General features: G+C 40.1%; 1 protein-coding gene across 1 annotated transcript in view; it reads right to left on the bottom strand.

Moving 5' to 3' along the window:
• LOC128656825 (cytosolic carboxypeptidase-like protein 5) overlaps positions 1-26,069 on the bottom strand; it is a 602,149-nt gene that overhangs the window by 108,477 nt on the left and 467,603 nt on the right. Inside the window, exons 11-12 of the mRNA XM_053710990.1 lie at positions 19,318-19,506; positions 1,073-1,200 (exon numbers count right to left, since the gene is read on the bottom strand). Coding sequence (XP_053566965.1) covers positions 1,073-1,200; positions 19,318-19,506 — 317 coding nt within the window. The remainder of the gene's footprint in view (positions 1-1,072; positions 1,201-19,317; positions 19,507-26,069) is intronic.

Raw genomic sequence — 26,069 nt, 5'->3', positions numbered from 1 at the left:
GTAGTGTCTATTACATACAGTTGTATGAAAATTGGTGTGCACTGTCTCTTTAAGCAGAGTAAATAACGTAGATGCTCACATGAACAGACAAACCTATCCTAAGGTCCTGATGTCAGTATTGCATCAGAACTAGTCCAGCTCCTATCCCCATCAAGACTAAGGACTTACAAGCTTGAGAAATAGATTCAATAATAAGTTTGTAATCCTTCTACTGGCTTTTAGTTATTTATTTTGTAAACAAAGTTTTGTTTGGGGCACAATAAACCAGACAGTGCAACTCTATATGAATGGCTGCACAAGGCATAACTCCTCTAGAAATGTGCTATATTTTTTTGCGAGACATTATACATCTTTTCAGGACTATTATTCACTTACTGTAGTATCATCCTCTTTATAACATACATTTATTTTACAAAGAGTCACACAAATATTTTCAGACTTAAAACGGTCATGTCTAAAGTCTGCTAAATATCACCAGGCATCCAGCTACAAGTAAGGCTGAATGACCTATTTAGTTTATATTAAAGGGACAGAATAGACCAATTCTCATATAACTGCATGTAATAGACACTACTATAAAGAAAACTATGCACAGATACTGATATAAACATCCAGTATAAAACCTTTATAAACTTACTTAGATGCTCCCAATTCAGTACTGTTGATTAGGTTAGGCTGGGACACCCACTGAAAGTGGTTGAGAGCAAACCTTCCCCCTCTCCCCCCCTCCCCTGCATATGAAAAGAACCATTATACAAACAGAAGCAGTCTGAAGTCTGTATACATCAGTATACATCTAAAACTTTGGGGCTTGTTTAGGAGTCTGAAAATAAGCACAATGTTTTTTTAAAAATAAGCAAAACTATACAATTTTACACAATCACTCCCAGATGGGCTTTATAAATGGATCATCTACAAAACATTTATGCAAAGAAAAATCTAGTGTGCAATGTCCCTTTAACATTTCAATGGTGAGATCTAAAGCTGCTCAGAGAGTTGAGAGATGATCTCATTGTGTGAGACCTTGCGGTTACTTCTGTTTCCCCCGGGTGTACAGGGAAGCGTAACTTACCTGTAATAGAGCCATTCCGTATTCAGCTCGCACTTGGTGCTTGGTGGACTCCGCTTCCCGGAAACTCTTCTTGAATGTATTTGTGTCCTTCATTTTGTTTGCTGGTGAAAAGCCAGTGATCCCAGTGCCTGCATATAGCACAAATACACATAGAAATGGCAAAACATTATTTTTTTACCATAAGATTAGATGAACGTATACACAGTGTAAGTCTCACTAGCTCCAGCAGAAAATGATGTGCAAGCTGTCACTGCCAAGGCCCCACAAATATTGTTTTAGAGAAATCAGCAGCACCATCAACAGCAATATCTTTTAGACTTTTATTGTTCCCAGACAGAAAACACGATGTTTCGGGCCTGCATACGATTAAGGGCTTGCAAGCCTGAAACGTCTTGTTTTCTGTCCTTTGGGAACAATAAAAGTCTAAAAGATATTGCTGTTAATGGTGATGATGATTTTTCTAAAAATTAGATGAAAGTGACATTATATGTTAACAAATACACTATATATACTGTATACTAAAATATATGCATACAGAATAATGTAAGCTATCAGTTTAAAACCGACATTTAAAAAATACTTTTGATCAATATTTATAACAATTCCACTCCTGTGCAGATAAAGCAATCACTGTGCAGCCTGTTGCCCAATCAGGTATCAGAATTTTGCAGAATCCAATCCAGCCATTCAGGTGTAGTGGAAATACCAGAATTTTAAATTTTAGAAAAAGTGAGCAAAACAAATGAAGAACATTACAAAGTTTGTTTACTATACATGACCAAAAGTGTTACAAGACATTAAAATGTGAATTTAATGTCCCTTTAATTATTTGGCTGTGACCAGGAAATTCTGAAATCCCAGACAGTTGGCAGCTGAGAACTGGTCTGCTTGCCTCTAATCATATTAACAAGCTTTAGTAACCCTTAATGTGTGGGATTGTATTACAATGATCTGTGTTTTCATATTGAAAAGTTTCAGTGTTATCTATACTATAATAGCGTTTGTATCGCGACCGTCAGTGCCGCTAGTTGCGCACACATACTCAAAGGAATGTTGGCTGCGCGCGCAGTCAAAAGAATCCACCTGGATGCAGCGAAGCTACATCCCAGTGGATTTCGAAAATGGCAGCGACCCTGCCATTTTTGGAATCCACCTGGATGCAGCATAGGCAAACCCAAAGCTTTAAAAAACAAAAAAAAACACCCGCTTGAAATAACGAAAAAACATGCAACCGCCCAAAATAAATTAAAAACATGTAACCGCCCACACAAAGTATAACAAAAACAACTTAACCTCCCGCACGAAGTATTAACACCTAAACCGCATACCCACACATCGCAAAATAATAAAGTAATTAACCCCTAATCCGCAAATAACATAATTAAAATATTAACCCCTAAACCGACAAACCCCCACATCGTAATAAACCTAATTAGCCTATTTACCCCTAAATCGACAAACCCCCCACATCGCAATAAACCTAATTAACCTATTAACCCCTAAACCGCCAAACCCCCATATTGCAATAAACCTAATTAACCTATTAACTCCTAAATCGCCAACCCCCCCACAACGCAAATAATTTAATTACTAAGCCCCCAAACCTAACACCCCCCCTAAATAAACCCCAATACTAAGGTTAGTAAAATTACAAAAAGTAAAAAACTGTTAAATTATAGAAAAAAATAAACAAAATGATCAAAAATAAAAAAATTAATCCTAGTCCCTATGAAAATAAAAAAGCCTCCCCCCAAAAAACACCCACTAATCTAAATTAAACTACCAATAACCCTTAAAAACAGAATTTATGTTTACCTGATAAATTACTTTCTCCAACGGTGTGTCCGGTCCACAGCGTCATCCTTACTTGTGGGATATTCTCTTCCCCAACAGGAAATGGCAAAGAGCCCAGCAAAGCTGGTCACATGATCCCTCCTAGGCTCCGCCTTCCCCAGTCATTCGACCGACGTAAAGGAGGAATATTTGCATAGGAGAAATCATATGATACCGTGGTGACTGTAGTTAGAGAAAATAAATCATCAGACCTGATTAAAAAAACCAGGGCGGGCCGTGGACCGGACACACCGTTGGAGAAAGTAATTTATCAGGTAAACATAAATTCTGTTTTCTCCAACATAGGTGTGTCCGGTCCACGGCGTCATCCTTACTTGTGGGAACCAATACCAAAGCTTTAGGACACGGATGATGGGAGGGAGCAAATCAGGTCACCTAGATGGAAGGCACCACGGCTTGCAAAACCTTTCTCCCAAAAATAGCCTCAGAAGAAGCAAAAGTATCAAATTTGTAAAATTTAGTAAAAGTGTGCAGTGAAGACCAAGTCGCTGCCCTACATATCTGATCAACAGAAGCCTCGTTCTTGAAGGCCCATGTGGAAGCCACGGCCCTAGTGGAATGAGCTGTGATTCTTTCAGGAGGCTGCCGTCCGGCAGTCTCATAAGCCAATCTGATGATGCTTTTAAGCCAAAAAGAGAGAGAGGTAGAAGTTGCTTTTTGACCTCTCCTTTTACCAGAATAAACAACAAACAAGGAAGATGTTTGTCTGAAATCCTTTGTAGCCTCTAAATAGAATTTTAGAGCCCGAACTACATCCAAATTGTGCAACAAACGTTCCTTCTTTGAAACTGGATTCGGACACAAAGAAGGCACGACTATCTCCTGGTTAATATTTTTGTTAGAAACAACTTTCGGAAGAAAACCAGGTTTAGTACGCAAAACCACCTTATCTGCATGGAACACCAGATAAGGAGGAGAACACTGCAGAGCAGATAACTCTGAAACTCTTCTAGCAGAAGAAATTGCAACCAAAAACAAAACTTCCAAAGTAATAACTTGATATCAACGGAATGTAGGGGTTCAAACGGAACCCCCTGAAGAACTGAAAGAACTAAATTAAGACTCCAAGGAGGAGTCAAAGGTTTGTAAACAGGCTTGATTCTAACCAGAGCCTGAACAAAAGCTTGAACATCTGGCACAGCCGCCAGCTTTTTGTGAAGTAAAACAGATAAAGCAGAAATCTGTCCCTTCAAAGAACTTGCAGATAATCCTTTCTCCAAACCTTCTTGAAGAAAGGATAGAATCTTAGGAATTTTTATCTTGTTCCATGGGAATCCTTTAGATTCACACCAACAGATATATTTTTTCCATATTTTATGGTAGATTTTTCTAGTTACAGGCTTTCTGGCCTGAACAAGAGTATCAATGACAGAATCTGAGAACCCTCGCTTTGATAAAATCAAGCGTTCAATCTCCAAGCAGTCAGTTGGAGTGAGGCCAGATTCGGATGTTCGAACGGACCTTGAACAAGAAGGTCCTGTCTCAAAGGTAGCTTCCATGGTGGAGCCGATGACATATTCACCAGATCTGCATACCAAGTCCTGCGTGGCCACGCAGGAGCTATCAAGATCACCGATACCCTCTCCTGTTTGATCCTGGCTACCAGCCTGGGAATGAGAGGAAACGGTGGGAACACATAAGCTAGGTTGAAGCTCCAAGGTGCTACTAGTGCATCCACTAGAGTCGCCTTGGGATCCCTGGATCTGGACCCGTAGCAAGGAACCTTGAAGTTCTGACGAGACGCCATCAGATCCATGTCTGGAATGCCCCACAATTGAATTATTTGGGCAAAGATTTCCGGATGGAGTTCCCACTCCCCCGGATGAAATGTCTGACGACTCAGAAAATCTGCTTCCCAATTTTCCACTCCTGGGATGTGGATTGCAGACAAGTGGCAGGAGTGAGTCTCCGCCCATTGAATTATTTTGGTCACTTCTTCCATCGCCAGGGAACTCCTTGTTCCCCCCTGATGGTTGATATACGCAACAGTCGTCATGTTGTCTGATTGAAACCGTATGAATTTGGCCTTTGCTAGCTGAGGCCAAGCCTTGAGAGCATTGAATATCGCTCTCAGTTCCAGAATATTTATCGGGAGAAGAGATTCTTCCCGAGACCAAAGACCCTGAGCTTTCAGGGGTTCCCAGACCGCGCCCCAGCCCACCAGACTGGCGTCGGTCGTGACAATCACCCACTCTGGTCTGCGGAAGCTCATCCCTTGTGACAGGTTGTCCAGGGTCAGCCACCAACGGAGTGAATCTCTGGTCCTCTGATCTACTTGTATCGTCGGAGACAAGTCTGTATAATCCCCATTCCACTGACTGAGCATGCACAGTTGTAATGGTCTTAGATGAATTCGCGCAAAAGGAACTATGTCCATTGCCGCGACCATCAAACCTATTACTTCCATGCACTGCGCTATGGAAGGAAGAAGAACAGAATGAAGTACTTGACAAGAGCTTAGAAGTTTTGATTTTCTGGCCTCTGTCAGAAAAATCCTCATTTCTAAGGAGTCTATTATTGTTCCCAAGAAGGGAACTCTTGTTGACGGAGATAGAGAACTTTTTTCTACGTTCACTTTCCACCCGTGAGATCTGAGAAAGGCCAGGACAATGTCCGTATGAGCCTTTGCTTGTGGTAGAGACGACGCTTGAATCAGTATGTCGTCCAAGTAAGGTACTACTGCAATGCCCCTTGGTCTTAGCACCGCTAGAAGGGACCCTAGTACCTTTGTGAAAATTCTTGGAGCAGTGGCTAATCCGAATGGAAGTGCCACAAACTGGTAATGCTTGTCCAGAAAGGCGAACCTTAGGAACCGATGATGTTCCTTGTGGATAGGAATATGTAGATACGCATCCTTTAAATCCACCGTGGTCATGAATTGACCTTCCTGGATGGTAGGAAGAATTGTCCGAATGGTTTCCATTTTGAACGATGGAACCTTGAGAAATGTGTTTAGGATCTTGAGATCTAAGATTGGTCTGAATGTTCCCTCTTTTTTGGGAACTATGAACAGATTGGAGTAGAATCCCATCCCTTGTTCTCCTAATGGAACAGGATGAATCACTCCCATTTTTAACAGGTCTTCTACACAATGTAAGAATGCCTGTCTTTTTATGTGGTCTGAAGACAATTGAGACCTGTGGAACCTCCCCCTTGGGGGTAGCTCCTTGAATTCCAGCAGATAACCTTGGGAGACTATTTCTAGCGCCCAAGGATCCAGAACATCTCTTGCCCAAGCCTGAGCGAAGAGAGAAAGTCTGCCCCCCACCAGATCCGGTTCCGGATCGGGGGCCAACATCTCATGCTGTCTTGGTAGCAGTGGCAGGTTTCTTGGCCTGCTTACCTTTGTTCCAGCCTTGCATTGGCCTCCAGGCTGGCTTGGTTTGAGAAGTATTACCCTCTTGCTTAGAGGATGTAGAACTTGGGGCTGGTCCGTTTCTGCGAAAGGGACGAAAATTTGGTTTATTTTTAGCCTTAAAAGACCTATCCTGAGGAAGGGCGTGGCCCTTACCCCCAGTGATATCTGAAATAATCTCCTTCAAGTCAGGGCCAAACAGCGTTTTCCCCTTGAAAGGTATGTTAAGCAATTTGTTCTTGGAAGACGCATCCGCTGACCAAGATTTTAGCCAAAGCGCTCTGCGCGCCACAATAGCAAACCCCGAATTTTTCGCCGCTAATCTAGCCAATTGCAAAGTGGCGTCTAAAGTAAAAGAGTTAGCCAATCTAAGAGCATGAATTCTGTCCATAATCTCCTCATAAGAAGAATCTTTATTGAGCGACTTTTCTAGTTCATCGAACCAGAAACACGCTGCTGTAGTGACAGGAACAATGCATGAAATTGGTTGTAGAAGGTAACCTTGCTGAACAAACATCTTTTTAAGCAAACCCTCTAATTTTTTATCCATAGGATCTTTGAAAGCACAACTATCTTCTATAGGGATAGTAGTGCGTTTGTTTAGAGTAGAAACCGCCCCCTCGACCTTGGGGACTGTCTGCCATAAGTCCTTTCTGGGGTCGACCATAGGAAAACATAATTTATGTAAGAACTTACCTGATAAATTCATTTCTTTCATATTAACAAGAGTCCATGAGCTAGTGACGTATGGGATATACATTCCTACCAGGAGGGGCAAAGTTTCCCAAACCTTAAAATGCCTATAAATACACCCCTCACCACACCCACAAATCAGTTTAACGAATAGCCAAGAAGTGGGGTGATAAGAAAAAAAGTGCGAAGCATATAAAATAAGGAATTGGAATAATTGTGCTTTATACAAAAAAATCATAACCACCCCAAAAAAGGGTGGGCCTCATGGACTCTTGTTAATATGAAAGAAATGAATTTATCAGGTAAGTTCTTACATAAATTATGTTTTCTTTCATGTAATTAACAAGAGTCCATGAGCTAGTGACGTATGGGATAATGACTACCCAAGATGTGGATCTTTCCACACAAGAGTCACTAGAGAGGGAGGGATAAAATAAAGACAGCCAATTCCTGCTGAAAATAATCCACACCCAAAATAAAGTTTAACAAAAAACATAAGCAGAAGATTCAAACTGAAACCGCTGCCTGAAGTACTTTTCTACCAAAAACTGCTTCAGAAGAAGAAAATACATCAAAATGGTAGAATTTAGTAAAAGTATGCAAAGAGGACCAAGTTGCTGCTTTGCAGATCTGGTCAACCGAAGCTTCATTCCTAAATGCCCAGGAAGTAGATACTGACCTAGTAGAATGAGCTGTAATTCTCTGAGGCGGAATTTTACCCGACTCAACATAGGCAAGATGAATTAAAGATTTCAACCAAGATGCCAAAGAAATGGCAGAAGCTTTCTGGCCTTTCTTAGAACCGGAAAAGATAACAAATAGACTAGAAGTCTTACAGAAAGATTTCGTAGCTTCAACATAATATTTCAAAGCTCTAACAACATCCAAAGAATGCAACGATTTCTCCTTAGAATTCTTAGGATTAGGACATAATGAAGGAACCACAATTTCTCTACTAATGTTGTTGGAATTCACAACTTTAGGTAAAAATTCAAAAGAAGTTCGCAACACCGCCTTATCCTGATGAAGAATCAGAAAAGGAGACTCATAAGAAAGAGCAGATAATTCAGAAACTCTTCTGGCAGAAGAGATGGCCAAAAGGAACAAAACTTTCCAAGAAAGTAATTAATATCCATTGAATGCATAGGTTCAAATGGAGGAGCTTGAAGAGCCCCCAGAACCAAATTCAAACTCCAAGGAGGAGAAATTGACTTAATGACAGGCTTTATACAAACCAAAGCTTGTACAAAACAATGAATATCAGGAAGAATAGCAATCTTTCTGTGAAAAAGAACAGAAAGAGCAGAGATTTGACCTTTCAAGGAACTTGCGGACAAACCCTTATCTAAACCATCCTGAAGAAATTGTAATATTCTCGGTATTCTAAAAGAATGCCAAGAAAAATGATGAGAAAGACACCAAGAAATATAAGTCTTCCAGACTCTATAATATATCTCTCTGGATACAGATGTACGAGCCTGTAACATAGTATTAATCACAGAGTCAGAGAAACCTCTTTGACCAAGAATCAAGCGTTCAATCTCCATACCTTTAAATTTAAGGATTTCAGATCCTGATGGAAAAAAGGACCTTGAGACAAAAGGTCTGGTCTTAACGGAAGAGTCCACGGTTGGCAAGAGGCCATCCGGACAAGATCCGCATACCAAAACCTGTGAGGCCATGCCGGAGCTACCAGCAGAACAAACGAGCATTCCTTCAGAATCTTGGAGATTACTCTTGGAAGAAGAACTAGAGGCGGAAAGATATAGGCAGGATGATACTTCCAAGGAAGTGAAAATGCATCCACTGCCTCCGCCTGAGGATCCCGGGATCTGGACAGATACCTGGGAAGTTTCTTGTTTAGATGAGAAGCCATCAGAACTATTTCTGGAAGTTCCCACATTTGAACAATCTGAAGAAATACCTCTGGGTGAAGAGACCATTCGCCCGGATGCAACGTTTGGCGACTGAGATAATCCGCTTTCCAATTGTCCATACCTGGGATATAAACCGCAGAGATTAGACAGGAGCTGGATTCCGCCCAAACCAAAATTCGAGATACTTCTTTCATAGCCAGAGGACTGTGAGTCCCTCCTTGATGATTGATGTATGCCACAGTTGTGACAATGTCTTATCTGAAAACAATGAACAACTCTCTCTTCAGAAGAGGCCAAGACTGAAGAGCTCTGAAAATTGCACGGGGTTCCAAAATATTGATCGGAAATCTCACCTCCTGAGATTCCCAAACCCCTTGTGCCGTCAGATACCCCCACACAGCTCCCCAACCTGTAAGACTCGTATCTGTTGAGATTATAGTCCAGGTCGGAAGAACAAAGAAGCCCCCTGAACTAAACGATGGTGATCTGTCCACCATGTCAGAGAGTGTCGTAAAATCGTTTTAAAGATATTAATTGAGATATCTTTGAGTAATCCCTGCACCATTGGTTCAGCATACAGAGCTGAAGAGGTCGCATGTGAAAACGAGCAAAGGAGATCGCATCTGATGCGGCAGTCCTAAGATCCAACATTTCCATGCATAAGGCTACCAAAGGGAATGATTGTGACTGAAGGTTTTGACAAGCTGATATCAATGTTAAACTTCTCTTGTCTGACAAGGACAGAGTCATAGACACTGAATTTATCTAGAAACCTAAAAAGGTTACCCTTGTCTGAGGAATCAAAAAACTGATTGGTAAATTGATCCTCCAACCATGAACTTGAAGAAACAACACAAGTCGATTCGTATGAGATTCTTCGAAAATGAGAAGACTGAGCAAGTACCAAGATATCGTCCAAATAAGGAAATACCAAAACCCTATTCTCTGATTACAGAAAGAAGGGCACCGAGAACCTTTGAAAAAAATTCTTGGAACTGAGGCTAGGCCAAATAGTAGAGCCACAAAACTGGTAATGCTTGTCTAAAAAGAGAATCTCAGACACTAAAAATGATCTGGATGAATCGGAATATGCAGATACACATCCTGTAAATCTATTGTAGACATATAATGCCCTTGCTAAACAAAAGGCAGGATAGTCCTACAGTAACCATCTTGAATGTTGGTATCCTAACATAACGATTCAATAATGATAGATCCAGAACTGGTCTGAAGGAATTGACCTTCTTTGGTACAATGAAGAGATAAAATAAAACCCCAGCCCCTGTTCCAGAACTGGAACTGGCATAAATACTCCAGCCAACTCTAGATCTGAAACACATTTCAGAAATACTGAGCCTTGCTGTGTCAATTGGGACACGGGAAAGAAAAGAATCTCTTAGCAGGAGGCCTTAACTTGAAGCCAATTCTGTACCTTTCTGAAACAATGTTTCTGAAACCAGAGATTAAGAACGGAATTGATCCAAATTTCTTTGAAGAAAACGTAATCTGCCCCATACCAGCTGAGCTGGAATAAGGGCCGCACCTTCATAGGTACTTAGGAGCTGGCTATAGGATTCTATAAGGCTTGGATATATTCCAAACTGGAAATAGTTTCCAAACTGATACCGCTCCTGAGGATGAAGGATCAGGCTTTTGTTCCTTGTTGTGAGGAAAGGAACGAAATGATTATTTACCCTGGAAAGAAAGGGAAAGCAAAGTTGACTTAGAAGACATGTCAGCATTCCAAGTTTAATCCATAAAGCTTTTCTAGCTAAAATAGCTAGAGACATATACCTGACATCAACTCTAATGATATCAAAAGATGGTATCACCAATAAAATTATTAGCATGTTATAGAATAATAATAATGCTATAAAATTATGATCTGTTACTTGTTGCGCTAAAGCTTCTAACCAAAAAAGTTGAAGCTGCAGCAACATCCGCTAAAAATATAGCAGGTCTAAGAAGATTACCTGAACATAAGTAAGCTTTTCTTAGAAAGGATTCAATTTTCCTATCTAAAGGATCCTTAAATGAAGTACTAACTGCCATAGGAATAGTAGTACATTAGCAGGAGTAGAGACAGCCCCATAACCTTAGGGATTTTTGTCCCAACAAACTCTAATCTGTCAGATGGCACAGGATATAATTTGCTTAAACGTCTAGAAGGAGTAAATAAATTACCCAAATTATTCCATTCCCTGGAAATTACTTCAGAAATAGCATCAGGGAGATAAAACACTTCTGGAATAACTACAGGAGATTTAAAAACCTTATTTAAACGTTTACATTTAGTATCAAGAGGACCAGAATCCTCTATTTCTAATGCAAATAACACTTCTTTAAGTAAAGAACGAATAAATTCCATCTTGAACAAATACAAAGATTTATCAGCATCAACCTCTGAGACAGAAACCTCTGAACCAGAAGAACCATTATCAGTATCAGAATGATGATGTTCATTTAAAAATTCATCTGAAAAAAAGAGAAGTTTTAAAAGACTTTTATGTATACTAGAAGGAGAAATAACAGACATAGCCTTCTTAATGGATTTAAAAAATAAAATCTCTTATGTTATCAGGAACACTCTGAAAATTAGATGTTGACGGACAGCAACAGGTAATGTAACAGTACTAAAGGAAATTTTATCTGCATTAATAAGTTTGACATGACATGCAATACAAATAACAGCTGGAGAAACAGATACCAAAAGTTTATAGCAGACTTAGCTTGGTAGCTCCAGCACTGTGCAGTGATTTTCCTGTAGTAACTTCTGACTCAGTTGCAACGTGGAACATCTTGCAATATGTAAAAGAAAAAAACAACATATAAAGCAAAATTGATCAAATTCCTTAAATGACAGTTTCAGGAATGGGAAAAAAATGCCAGTGAACAAGCTTCTAGCAACCAGAAGCAATAAATAATGAGACTTAAATAATGTGGAGACAAAAATGACGCCCATATTTTTTAGCGCCAAAAAAGACGCCCACATTATTTGGCGCCTAAATGCTTTTGGCGCCAAAAATGACGCCACATCCGGAACGCCGACATTTTTGACGCAAAATAACGTCAAAAAATGACGCAACTTCCGGCGACACGTATGACGCCGGAAACGGAAAAGAATTTTTGCGCCAAAAAAGTCCGCGCCAAGAATGACGCAATAAAATGAAGCATTTTCAGCCCCCGCGAGCCTAACAGCCCACAGGGAAAAAAGTCAAAATTTTGAGGTAAGAAAAAATATGATAATTCAATGCATAATCCCAAATATGAAACTGACTGTCTGGAAATAAGGAAAGTTGAACATTCTGAGTCAAGGCAAATAAATGTTTGAATACATATATTTAGAACTTTATAAATAAAGTGCCCAACCATAGCTTAGAGTGTCACAGAAAATAAGACTTACTTACCCCAGGACACTCATCTACATGTTTGTAGAAAGCCAAACCAGTACTGAAACGAGAATCAGTAGAGGAAATGGTAAATATAAGAGTATATCGTCGATCTGAAAAGGGAGGTAAGAGATGAATCTCTACGACCGATAACAGAGAACCTTATGAAATAGACCCCGTAGAAGGAGATCACTGCATTCAATAGGCAATACTCTCTTCACATCCCTCTGACATTCACTGCACGCTGAGAGGAAAACCGGGCTCCAACTTGCTGCGGAGCGCATATCAACGTAGAATCTAGCACAAACTTACTTCACCACCTCCCTTGGAGGCAAAGTTTGTAAAACTGATTTGTGGGTGTGGTGAGGGGTGTATTTATAGGCATTTTAAGGTTTGGGAAACTTTGCCCCTCCTGGTAGGAATGTATATCCCATACGTCACTAGCTCATGGACTCTTGTTAATTACATGAAAGAAACAATTTCTTAAATATAGGGGGAGGGACAAAAGGTATGCCGGGCCTTTCCCATTCTTTGTTTACAATGTCCGCCACCCGCTTGGGTATAGGAAAAGCTTCGGGGGGCCCCGGGACCTCTAGGAACTTGTCCATCTTACATAATTTCTCTGGAATGACAAAATTGTCACAATCATCCAGAGTAGATAACACCTCCTTAAGCAGAGCGCGGAGATGTTCCAATTTAAATTTGAATGTAATCACATCAGGTTCCGCTTGTTGAGAAATTTTCCCTGAATCTGAAATTTCTCCCTCAGACAAAACCTCCCTGGCCCCCTCAGACTGGTGTAGGGGCATGTCAGAACCATTATCATCAGCGTCCTCATGCTCTTCGGTATTTTCTAAAACAGAGCAGTCGCGCTTTCGCTGATAAGTGGGCATTTTGGCTAAAATGTTTTTGATAGAATTATCCATTACAGCCGTTAATTGTTGCATAGTAAGGAGTATTGGCGCACTAGATGTACTAGGGGCCTCCTGTGTGGGCAAGACTGGCGTAGACGAAGGAGGGGATGATGCAGTACCATGCTTACTCCCCTCACTTGAGGAATCATCTTGGGCATAATTTTCTCTAAATTTTTTGTCACATACATCACATCTATTTAAATGAGAAGGAACCTTGGCTTCCTCACATACAGAACATAGTCTATCTGATAGTTCAGACATGTTAAACAGGCATAAACTTGATAAAAAAGTACAAAAAACGTTTTAAAATAAAACCGTTACTGTCACTTTAAATTTTAAACTGAACACACTTTATTACTGAATATGTGAAAAAGTATGAAGGAATTGTTAAAAATTCACCAAAATTTCACCACAGTGTCTTAAAGCCTTAAAAGTATTGCACACCAAATTTGAAAGCTTTAACTCTTAAAATAATGGAACCGGAGCCGTTTTTATATTTAACCCCTATACAGTCCCTGATATCTGCTTTGCTGAGACCCAACCAAGCCCAGAGGGGAATACGATACCAAATGACGCCTTCAGTAAGCTTTTTCTATGTATCTGAGCTCCTCACACATGCATCTGCATGCCTTGCTTCCCAAAAACAACTGCGCATTAGTGGCGCGAAAATGAGGCTCTGCCTATGATTAGAGAAGGCCCCCAGTGAAAAAGGTGTCCAATACAGTGCCTGCCGGTTATTTAACATAATTCCCAAGAATAAAATAACTCCTCAAAGCTATAAACTATTAAAAATGCTTATAAATCAATCGTTTTAGCCCAGAAAAATGTCTACCAGTCTTTAAAGCCCTTGTGAAGCCCTTTATTCTTATTTAATAAAAATGGCTTACCGGATCCCATAGGGAAAATGACAGCTTCCAGCATTACCAAGTCTTGTTAGAAATGTGTCATACCTCAAGCAGCAAAAGTCTGCTCACTGTTTCCCCCAACTGAAGTTAATTCCTCTCAACAGTCCTGTGTGGAAACAGACATCGATTTTAGTAACGGTTGCTAAAATCATTTTCCTCTTACAAACAGAAATCTTCATCTCTTTTCTGTTTCAGAGTAAATAGTACATACCAGCACTATTTTAAAATAACAAACTCTTGATTGAAGAATAAAAACTACATTTAAACACCAAAAAACTCTAAGCCATCTCCGTGGAGATGTTGCCTGTACAACGGCAAAGAGAATGACTGGGGAAGGCGGAGCCTAGGAGGGATCATGTGACCAGCTTTGCTGGGCTCTTTGCCATTTCCTGTTGGGGAAGAGAATATCCCACAAGTAAGGATGACGCCGTGGACCGGACACACCTATGTTGGAGAAAGGGCCTTTTGTAGGGCATTGCCCTAAGTTAAACGGCTCTTTTACGTTTAAAAAAAATACTAAGATTCCCTAACAGTAAAAACCCCACACACACCCACCAAATCCCCCAAAATAAAAAAACTAACACTAAAAAAAACCTAAACTACCCATTGCCCCTAAAGGGGCATTTGTATGGGCATTGCCCTTAAAAGGTCATTCAGCTCTTTTACTGCCCTTAAAAGGTCATTCAGCTCTTTTACAGCTCATTAAATCCCTAATCTTAAAAATAAAAACAAAAATTAAAGAAAATCCTAAAACTAAGCCCCAAATAGGTACTCACCATTCCTGAAGTCCAGCGGAGAAGGTCTTCTTCCAGGCGGTTCAATCGTCTTCTATCTTCATCCGGAGCAAAGGTGCGGAGCTGGCTTCCCCGATGCATGGATCCTCAGCGGTGGCGTTCCTTAGCGGCGTGGAGGTTACTCTTCATGCGATCGTCCGTCGCACACTGAAGATTGAATGCAAGGTACCCCATATCTATTGGGGTAACTTGCGTTCCTATTGGCTAAAATTTTGAAATCAGCCAATAGGATTAGAGCTACTGAAATTTATTGGCTGATTTGAACATCCAATAGGATTTCAGTAGCTCTAATCCTATTGGCTAATTTAAAAATTGCAGCCAATAGGAATGCAAGGTACAGATAATAAACCACTCACACAGCCGATACAATATCTAGCAGGGGGTGAATAAGAGGCGCCAAAATATAACTAAATCTAGTATAAAAATATGTTATAGTAATATTCAAAGATGATGTATGTGAATAAAAGTGAAACTACCAATTAGTGTTACACTCTGTTAACTTATAAGTGTAAAAATAGGGATATGGCTATATCATAATAGTAATAACCATGTGTATAATAATGATAATGATCAATGTGTATCCAATTAATATCAAAAAGAAAATTAACAAAAAAATGCATAGTGAAATAATCTAAATTAAATGCAAATATTAAAATAATAATTATATTGTTAAGTGTCCAAATAACCACAAAAATGTGTCCAATATGCAAATATAAAATCCCACAAAGTGCAGAAGTGGATGTTGCAGGCAGTAGAGAGGCAGCTCCTCTGGTGTGTTTTGCCACAGTAACACAATCACGATATCCTAAAAAACAAAGCACGGAGGGCGCCACATGGTGCAGATCAGGCGAGCAAGGTGCACAATATATAATATAGCCAAATAGCTACTCACTTGATGTAAAGCACAGATTGCGCAATAAGGCAGACCGGAACCTCAAGTCGTCCGGTAGACACACAGGCAGTAAACAGGATGAGGTAGTCCCACAAGGGTGATCCCAAAACTTTCCAAAGTCCCACCAGGGGGAGTCCAGGGAGGGAAAATAGGAGGGGTCAAGTTCCTAAATGGTGACCCAAAGTGTATTTAATCCCACCAGGGGGAGTTAGCAAGTGTTATCCAAGTATGTCCCTTCAGCTTGAGGATCTAGTATTCAGCAGAGAACCACTGTGCATATAGCGGCAGATAGGGTGGTGCTGTGTCTTCCCAAAGGTAACAAAAAAGGCAGCACAGTGTAGCAGCAGGTGCAAAATTAAAATGTTTAATAATAAAAGCTTTTAAAAGGCAACGTGTTTCTCCGTGTCACAGCACGGTTTCATCAGGCTGTACTACATGATGAACAAACCTGGATATCTTTGACTTTACCGTGACTCCACGGTAAATTCCTGTGCATGAGCTTAATGTTATCAATATAAAACACATGAACTAACGCCCTCTAGTGGTGAAAAACTATCAAAATGCATTTAGATTAGAGGCGGCCTTCAAGGTCTAAGAAATTAGCATATGAACCTCCTAGGTTTAGCTTTCAACTAAGAATACAAAGAGAACAAAGCAAAATTGGTGATAAAAGTAAATTTGAAAGTTGTTTAAAGGGACAGTCAAGTCCAAAAAAAACTTTCATGTTTTAAATAGGGCATGCAAATAAATCTAGCACTGATATTCCAGCATGTCCTTTCTTTCCCGGTCAAGTAGCAGTATATATTTTTGCTTTTAACCCTTATCTGTAAAGTGTACCAAGTGAGCGTGTTTTTAGTGAAGTGGCAGCAATATATGAAAAAAACAGAAGCCGTTTAACAGGAGAACATGCTGAAATGTTATGCTTTCTGCACTATAATGTTTTTTCTACTTAACTGAGAGTATTAAAGGAAGCTTTGCAGTAGTGACCTCAATTTATTTTATATCAGTGTGCAGTTTAAAAGGGATTTATGCCATTTTTCTATGTTTTGGGAAGCCATTTAATAAGTTAATTTTTCAAGCACTTTATTTTTCCCAGTTGTTTACTTTTAATGTTTAAAATTTTAATAAGCATGTTCAGTTTATACCAGATTTGTGTAGAAATTGTATTGATTTTTCAAAACTTTAAATGTATAGAACATCGGCCTCTGTTATCGGTTATTGGCCTGAAAGGCGGTCAATAATCGGTATCAGCCCTGAAGAAAACAATATCGGTCTTGCCCTACTTCTGATGTTAATTCATAGAAAAAAAACATAATTTATGATTTGTTTAATGAAAACGTTATGGTGTTCAAATTTCTTTTCTTACAATTAGGACAACACACAACACATATACAGGTGGCCCTCGTTTTACAACGGTTCAGTTTACACCGTTTCAAAATAACAACCTTTTTTTCCAGTCATGTGACTGCTATTGAAAAGCATTGAGAAGCAGTGCAATTATTAAAATAGGCAGTAGTTGGAGCTGTCCGCTTGTGTTGCAGCAAAGCCAAGCAAGCTGAAATTAATCAGTTTAACCAGACCTGAGCAGATTTCAAAGGAACAAGATCTTCCTGTCTATAAATCAGTCCAGATTGGAATGCATAGAAAGAACTGTTTGCAGAAAAATGCAAGTGAAGTCTGTGTTGTGTGATTATTTTATTAGGTTTATAATGCTGTTTAGCATTTAAAGTCTTTATTTCAAAGCTTTAAAAATAATGTATTAGGTGTTACTTCTGAGAGGGGCCTGGAACCTATCTCTCTCACTTCCCATTGACTTAAATTATAAACTGGGTTTCAATTTACAACGGTTTCGATTTACAACCATTCCTTCTGGAACCTAACCCCGGCGTAAACTGAGGGCTACCTGTATTACTATAAAACTCAACTGAAATGCCACATTCTTAATGCTCACCCAGCAACTGACTATGTGTTGTTTTAGCTGCTAAACAATCATGTTTGTATATAGAGATACGTAGAGGAACCTAAAAAAAAAGCCAGAAATAAAATTTAAGTGCCTGTAGCTCCTTGGCTCCTGGGTTTTGTCAAGCCCTGTTGTAAATGAAATTTTTTTTTGCATTCGTCATAATGTAATTTGAAATCACAATGGTGAGACACCTAAGCTATGTTTGCTTCACCTCAAATGACTTGGAACTGATGCTTAATGGGTTAATACTTCATATAGTATTTAACTGTGTACTTGTAATACTGAGAAGTATCTTATATAGCCCATTTGGTACCATAATATTAAAACAATGTAACAATTTCCTTTAATAATAATATTGATGGAAAAGACTACAATACACCCCCTATATACTGTAAGTCATTCAGGTCCAAGACCAATCTCATGTCCTATTCCCATGTATTTTAGAATAAAGTATATGGCACCATTTTGTGAGTTCAGCACAAAGAACAAACAAGTTATGGGGGGTGGGGGGGTGGGTAATGGCAGATTAGGGAAAAATTAAAATAAAGTATTATGTGCAGATAAAACTGTTCTGTCATCTCAGTCTTTGTTATAAGAAATGCCTTGTTTTTCTCTGTTCTAATGAAGAAGTGGGACAACATTGGAGGCGAACTGTGACTAGATACAACTGGAGCATGTTCAGAGTCAAACTGAAAAGTATTCATGGTCAATATCCATGTGCTCTATATGTGACTCAGAGTCTGCTCAGTATAGACGGTAGTTTTAGGGCAGTTAGGGTCCTCCCAAATGAAAGCTCAAAGTTCTTCATGATAAAATGTTATACCTTCAACCCAATGAACAGTTCTCAGGTTCCACCTGTTAACAGGATAAGGTGCTAGATGATTTGTAACATAAGCAGATGCCAATCCACTCCATTTCTTAGGTCTATACAAAACATATATTACCATGATATTTCTGCACTTCCTGTGAATTTTAAATTTATTGTTAATGTAAAATTCAAAAAAGTTACATACACTTCTTCTTCCATGTTCCAGTCTACCTAAAAGTATGCTTGATCAATATAGCCAATGAGAGGCTGTATCGCTCATGCCACACAAGTCTGCTTATGGTTGTGGGAGAGATTGATGTGCATAATTCATAATGTCTCCACCGCTATATGGAGACAACAATAATGTAAGTGCAGAACAATATGGCAGCATCAGTGTATGTATATGCTGGCCACTAGAACGCCCAGAAGCCGAGGTATACAGTGTATCATAGACTGCCACACCATATTATATATACTGTATATATATATAGAATAGCTGAGGACCAGGATCCGGTGTATATCCTTAAGGATTATCAACAAATGAGGCAGTACGAAGAGATTCGTATAAACACCTTTACTTTGTCATATGCATACTTATGACACAGTAAAGGTGTTTATACGAATCACTTTGTGCTGGCTCATTTGATCTTAAGGATATACACCGGATCCAGGTCCTCAGCTATTCTACATTTGAATTTTTAAGGGCTGTGCACAGAGTGGTTGATAGTGCTGGTGAGTGCTCATCTCTTTGTACATATATATATAAATGTTTAATACATAGTATATTTTGTGGATACAGACCTGACATGCTGAGAGAGGCAGGGAGGGAACAGGACAGCTTCTGTTGTGATGACATCCTAGGACACCCCAAGCTGACGGATGGGGTCAGATGAGGGATGTGAGAGTTGTGCTGCCCTCTGGTGGGACTGTGGACAACAGCGCGTAGTAAGGATTGGTGATGCTGGCGCCTCTTGTCTTGAGCTTTTGTTTCTTAAATAAAACAAACAAAAATACAGATATTAAAGATAGTGACAAACATAACTAAACTAAGGATACACCAAAGCCATTTTACTTATGCACAATATGTATCCTCAGTCACAAAAGGAAATAAGAGACAAACAATAAATCATATAACTTCTATTGTGTTTAATGGATAATGAATATGCAATAATAACAAAATTGATGCTTACCTGATAAATCATTTTCTTTCCTGGCATGGAGAGTCCACGATTCTATTCATTACTGTTGGGAATTCAACACCTGGTTACCAGGAGGAGGCAAAGACAGCCCAGCAAAAGCTTAAGTATCCCCTCAACTTCCCATAGTCGCCCAGTTATTCAGTCGAGGAAATAAGGAAGAGTAGGAGAAGCACTAGGGTTATAGAGGTGCCTGAAGATTAGAAAAAAAAACACCGCCTTAAAAATAAAAGGGCAGGTTCATTGACTCTCCATGCCAGGAAAGAAAATAATTTATCAGGTAAACAAAAAATGTGTTTTCTTTCCAATGGCTTGTAGAGTCCATTATACCATTCATTACTGTTGGGAATCCAATACCCAAGCTAGAGAGGACACAGAATGGACAGGGAGGGAAAATAAAGCAGGCGGAGCTAAACTGAAGGCACCACTGCTTGAAGCACTTTTCTCCAAAGGAAGCCGCAGCTAAGGCAAAAACGTCAAACTTGTAAAATTTAGAAAAAGTATGCAGCCTTACAGATTTGTTCCATAGAAGCTTCATTCTTAAATGCCCAAGAAGAGGACACTGCACAGGAAGAGTGAGCTGTAATCCTCTCAAGAGGCTGCTGATTAGCTTCTTCATAAGCCAAACGAATGACACTCCTCAACCAAAAGGAAAGAGTAGTTGCAGTAGCCTTTAGGCCCTTACGCTTACCAGAATACACCACAAACAAAGAGGTAGATTGCCTAAAATCTTTGGTAGCATGGAGATAGAATTTCAAAGCACGCATCACATCCAGGTTGTGTAACAAACATTCCTTCTAAGAAGAAGGGATAGAACAAAAAGAAGGAACTACAATCTCCTGATTGATATTGCAGTCAGAGACCACCTTAGGTAGAAAACACAACTTGGTACGTAGAACAGCCTTATCCGCATGGAAAATAAGATGAGAGATCACACTGTAAGACGGATATCTCCAAAACTCTATGAGCAGAAGAAATAGGCAACAAAAACAAAACCTTCCAAGAAAAAAGTTTAATATCAACAGAATGCATAGGCTCAAATGGAGCCTGTTGCAGAACACGAAGAACAAGATTAAGGCTCCAAGGAGGAGCAACAGGTTTAAACACAGGCCTGATTCTAACCAAAACCTGAACAAAGGACTGAACGTCCGGAAGATTATCTAACTTTTTGTGTAGCAAGACAGAGAAGGCAGACATCTGATCCTTGAGAGAACTAGCAGACAAACCTTTCTCCAAACACTCTTGGAGAAATAACAGAATTCAAGGAACTCTCACCTTGTGCCAAGGGAAACCTCGAGCCTCGCACCAGGATTGGTAGGTGTGCCACACCTTGTGATACATTCGACGACTCACTGGCTTAAAGGGACAGTCTACACCAGAATTTTTATTGTTTTAAAAGATAGATAATCCCTTTATTACCCATTTCCCAGTTTTGCATAACCAACACAGTTATAATAATATACTTTTAACCTCTGTGATTATCTTGTATCTAAGCCTCTGCAAACTGCCCCTTTTTTAAGTTCTTTTGACAGACTTGCAGTCTAGCCAATCAGTGCCTGCTCACAGATTACTTCACGTGCACGAGCACAGTGTTATCTATATGAAATATGTGAACTAACACCCTCTAGTGGTGAAAAAGTGTTAAAATGCAATCTGAAAGAGGTGGACTTCAAGGTCTAAGAAATTAGCATATGAACCTCCTAGGTTAAGCTTTCAACTAAGAATACCAAGAGAACAAAGCAAAATTGGTGATAAAAGTAAATTGGAAAATTGTTTAAAATTACATGCTCTATCTGAATCATGAAAGTTTATTTTGGCCTAGACTGTCCCTTTAACAATGATTATCAGAAAAACCTCTTCTAGATAGAACTAGGAGTTCAATCTCCACACAGTCGGCCTCAAAGAATTTACATTTTGATGAAGGAACAGACATTGAGGTAGAAGGTCCGTCCCCAGAGGTAACCTCCATGGAGGGGAAAATTAAATTTTCACCAGATCTGCAAACCAAGTTGTGAGGCTAAGCTGGCGCAATTAGGATCACTGAGGCCTGCTCCTGTTTGATGCGGGCTATTACCCTGGGGAGAAGAGAAAAAAGGGTCTCTCGATCTCGACCAGTATCTGGGCAGTTTGGTATTGCGACGAGAAGCCATGAGGTCTCTCTCCGGAACACCCACCTGAGGGTTATCTAGGAGAACACTTCCGGATGAAGATCCCACTCCCCTGGGTGGAACATCTGTCTGCTCAGGAAGTCCACTTCCCAATTGTCCACTCCCAGAATGTGAATGGCCGAAATTTACAAAAGTGGGACTGAAGGATGTGAGAGAATTCCTTCATAGCCAGGGAGCTCCCTGTTCCTCCCTGATGATTGATATAAGCCACAGATGTTATGCTTACGTTTGGAATCTGATAAATTGGGCAGAAAGAAGTTGAGACCACGCCATCAGAGCATTGAAGATGCCTCTCAACTCCAAAATGTTAATGGGGAGGACAGACTCCTCCGGCAACCAGACTGCATCCCAGCCCAGACGACTGACATCTGTTGTCACAAACTCCCAAGATGGTCTCAAAAAGCATGTGCCTTGAGATAGATGATCCTGACAAAGCCACTAGGAGAGAGATTCTCTCATGTGGTTGTCCAGAGCAATCTGTTAAGATAGGTCGAAATGATCACCGTTCCATTGTCTGAGCATACATAGTTTTAGAGGTCGCAGATGAAAGCGAGCAAAATGAATAATGTCCATGGTAGCCACCATGAGACCAACTACTTCCATGCATTAAAAATGTTGATAACACCTAGGTGTCCAACCTTAGGGGGTGCTAAAGGGTGACTAATGATATAGTGATCAACTCCAATTGGAGACTATGTTATAGGTCTATATAGATCAGTAGATGGTATATACTAATAGTACTAATGGGTGGTCAGATTGTAACCTTATATACACATGACTATGTACAGAAATATATAAACATATACAAAAAGATTGAATCTAAGCAAACAATTACTGGTCAGCAGTCATATACTACAGTTGGTTAATAACTCGGCTGAATCTTTATCCAAGGGTCTATAACAAAAGTCCAATGTTCAAAGATATCCAGGTTTGTTCATCAGTTGTAGTAACTCATCCGTGTGTGACCTCCAAATGTAGCTGACAGTATGTGTGATGAGCAGCTCCTCTCATGAGATACAAAGGAAGAGACAGAAATCTGTGAAAGGAATCACAAAGAGAGAGGGCTGTATACAATTTCACCCCAAATAAGTTAAAACAAATGTAACATTTGTTTTAACTCATTTGGGGTGAAATTGTATACATCCCTTGATTTTAACAAACAATTATTTTAATAAATTGTTTACTACATGGAAGCCTGAGACTTTTTCCTTTGGATATTCTGGATCCTTTATCCTGTTGCAGGATCAGTGTAGCTGGGTCACTGTGATTCCCCAGCTTGTACCAATTAGCACACTGGTGCTGCTCATTTTGTGAGTATCATTTCATCAATTTGATTTGTTATCACCATTACTCTAGCAGAGTTGCACTAGGAGGCGCCCTCTCTCTTTGTGATTTCTTTCACAGATTTCTGTACTTCCATGCATGGCTCCACTGAAGGGCATGCAGAAGATTGAAGGGAGAGGCAAGTCAAGAGAAGTTTGGATCGTCTTATATACGTCAGAAATATCTTCATGGAAATCAAATCTATAATTCTTCCCAGGAAACAAACCCTGGTATTGGGGACCAGGGAACTCTTGTTCAGATTTATCTTCCACCCATGGTCTCGAAAGAGAGACAAAAGAGTGTCCATGTGATATCTTGCCAAAGGAAAAGATGGAGCCTAAACCAAGATATCGTCCAGGTAAGGAGCCACATCGATTCCTCACGTCCTGGCTACTGCTAAAAGCGCCCCAAGTGCCTTCGTAAAGCAGACCAAAAGGAAGGGCCACAAACTGGAAATGCTTGTTCAGAAAGGCAGGCCGTAGGAAATGAAAATGATCCCTGTGAATTTGAACATGAAGGTATACGTCCTTCAGGTCTATGGTGGTCATGAACTCACCCTCTTGGACCAACGGGAGAATGGACCTGAAAATTTTGTTGAGACATTTTAAGTACAGAATTGGACAGAAAGTACCCTCCTTCTTGGGAACCATGAAAAGGCATGAAAAAAACCCTAAGCCCCGCTCTGAAGGAGGAACCGGGACGATCACTCCCAGAGAAGATAGATCCTTCATGCAGCTTAAAAAGGCTTCTCTCCTCACGGGGTTTGTATCAGGGTGCCAGGAATCAGACTGACACAAGAATTGCAAAAATAATCACACCTTAATTAATTAATTAATAGCAAAAAATAATAAAAAGTCCACAAGTCGGGGGCGGAGCTGGCCTCAGCAAAGATGGCTGCGTAACTCCATAACTCTGTAAACCAGCTCCACAAACTTGTCTGATAAGACCCTTCTAAATACAGATGACTGCCATAAAACTAGCGGTATGGGAAGCCCTGGATATGGGGAACAGAGAGATCTAAGCAGACCTGACATCGCGGAGTAATTACCGGTGCAACCACTAATCACGCCTAACACTAAGGCCGCAGACGCACACTATACACACCCGGCGCCGAGGACATCAAAAGTAGCAAGAGGACAGCGCAACATCAGAGACGGCTTAGACCGGAGAGCGGTGAGACTGTGCGCTTGAACTTTCACACCTACACTAACGCTGCTAACACCTTCTCGTGGGGTCAGTGCACGTCACATCACAGATAACGAGCCGCCATTTTCTTAGTGGAGCGGACAGTGCAAGCGGCGGCAGGAGCGGGCATTGCAGACTAGACACAACAGCACTGACAACTACCTGTCAAACATCTGCACACGCTGTTAATGTTCCCCCACGCAGACCCATTGCACGGTCTCCTTAACTAATAATATAAATAAATAAAAAAAAAAAAAAGCTGCAACAGAACGCCATTAAGCTCATAGCATACACATACTGCGCTTTAGAGCAGCACCACCAGGCATACTCAGTTAACCCCTGTGTAGGAACCAGAGAAAGATTGATCCTCATCACATAAATAGTGATACAGTGAAACAAGCATACCTCAGACAATAGGGATCTATAATTCACCCAAACTGGAAGGATTTATTGGGACCTGCAGTACACCTTATAACAGATATTGTATTAAACAAAAACAGACAGCTTGTATATCTCAACAACCTAAATTAAGAGCACTGGTTGCTGACTCATTGTGGGGCTACTAAGGAGACATTCAAGTAGTCACTGGCAAAGGAGATTGAGGCAACATGTACGCCAAACGCTCTACAAAACCCCACAAACTATTAAAACCAACTAGCCACAAAGACAATCTGGTAGAACAGTTTTTCTCCCCCACAAGCTCTAAGACCTCAGCAAGTGAGGAGCACAGAAGATCGCTTTCACAAAAGCAATCAACACCACAAAATAACATGGAAGAACCAGAAGAAAGCACCTCAGTACCAAATAACATTCTCTCCACGCTGGCATCTAAACAGGATAACATAATTTATGTAAGAACTTACCTGATAAATTCATTTCTTTCATATTAGCAAGAGTCCATGAGCTAGTGACGTATGGGATATACATTCCTACCAGGAGGGGCAAAGTTTCCCAAACCTTAAAATGCCTATAAATACACCCCTCACCACACCCACAATTCAGTTTAACGAATAGCCAAGAAGTGGGGTGATAAGAAAAAAGTGCGAAAGCATATAAAATAAGGAATTGGAATATTTGTGCTTTATACAAAAAAATCATAACCACCACAAAAAAGGGCGGGCCTCATGGACTCTTGCTAATATGAAAGAAATGAATTTATCAGGTAAGTTCTTACATAAATTATGTTTTCTTTCATGTAATTAGCAAGAGTCCATGAGCTAGTGACGTATGGGATAATGACTACCCAAGATGTGGATCTTTCCACACAAGAGTCACTAGAGAGGGAGGGATAAAATAAAGACAGCCAATTCCTGCTGAAAATAATCCACACCCAAAATAAAGTTTAATGAAAAACATAAGCAGAAGATTCAAACTGAAACCGCTGCCTGAAGTACTTTTCTACCAAAAACTGCTTCAGAAGAAGAAAATACAACAAAATGGTAGAATTTGGTAAAAGTATGCAAAGAGAACCAAGTTGCCACTTTGCAAATCTGATCAACCGAAGCTTCATTCCTAAACGCCCAGGAAGTAGAAACTGACCTAGTAGAATGAGCTGTAATCCTATGAGGCGGAGTCTTACCCGACTCAAAATAGGCAAGATGAAATAAAGATTTCAACCAAGATGCCAAAGAAATGGCAGAAGTTTTCTGGCCTTTCTAAAACCGGAAAAGATAACAAATAA

The sequence above is a fragment of the Bombina bombina genome, chromosome 4 (assembly GCF_027579735.1).
Source record: "Bombina bombina isolate aBomBom1 chromosome 4, aBomBom1.pri, whole genome shotgun sequence".
NCBI classification, from domain to species: Eukaryota; Metazoa; Chordata; class Amphibia; order Anura; family Bombinatoridae; genus Bombina; species Bombina bombina.
This window is presented reverse-complemented; position numbering and strand designations above follow the sequence as displayed.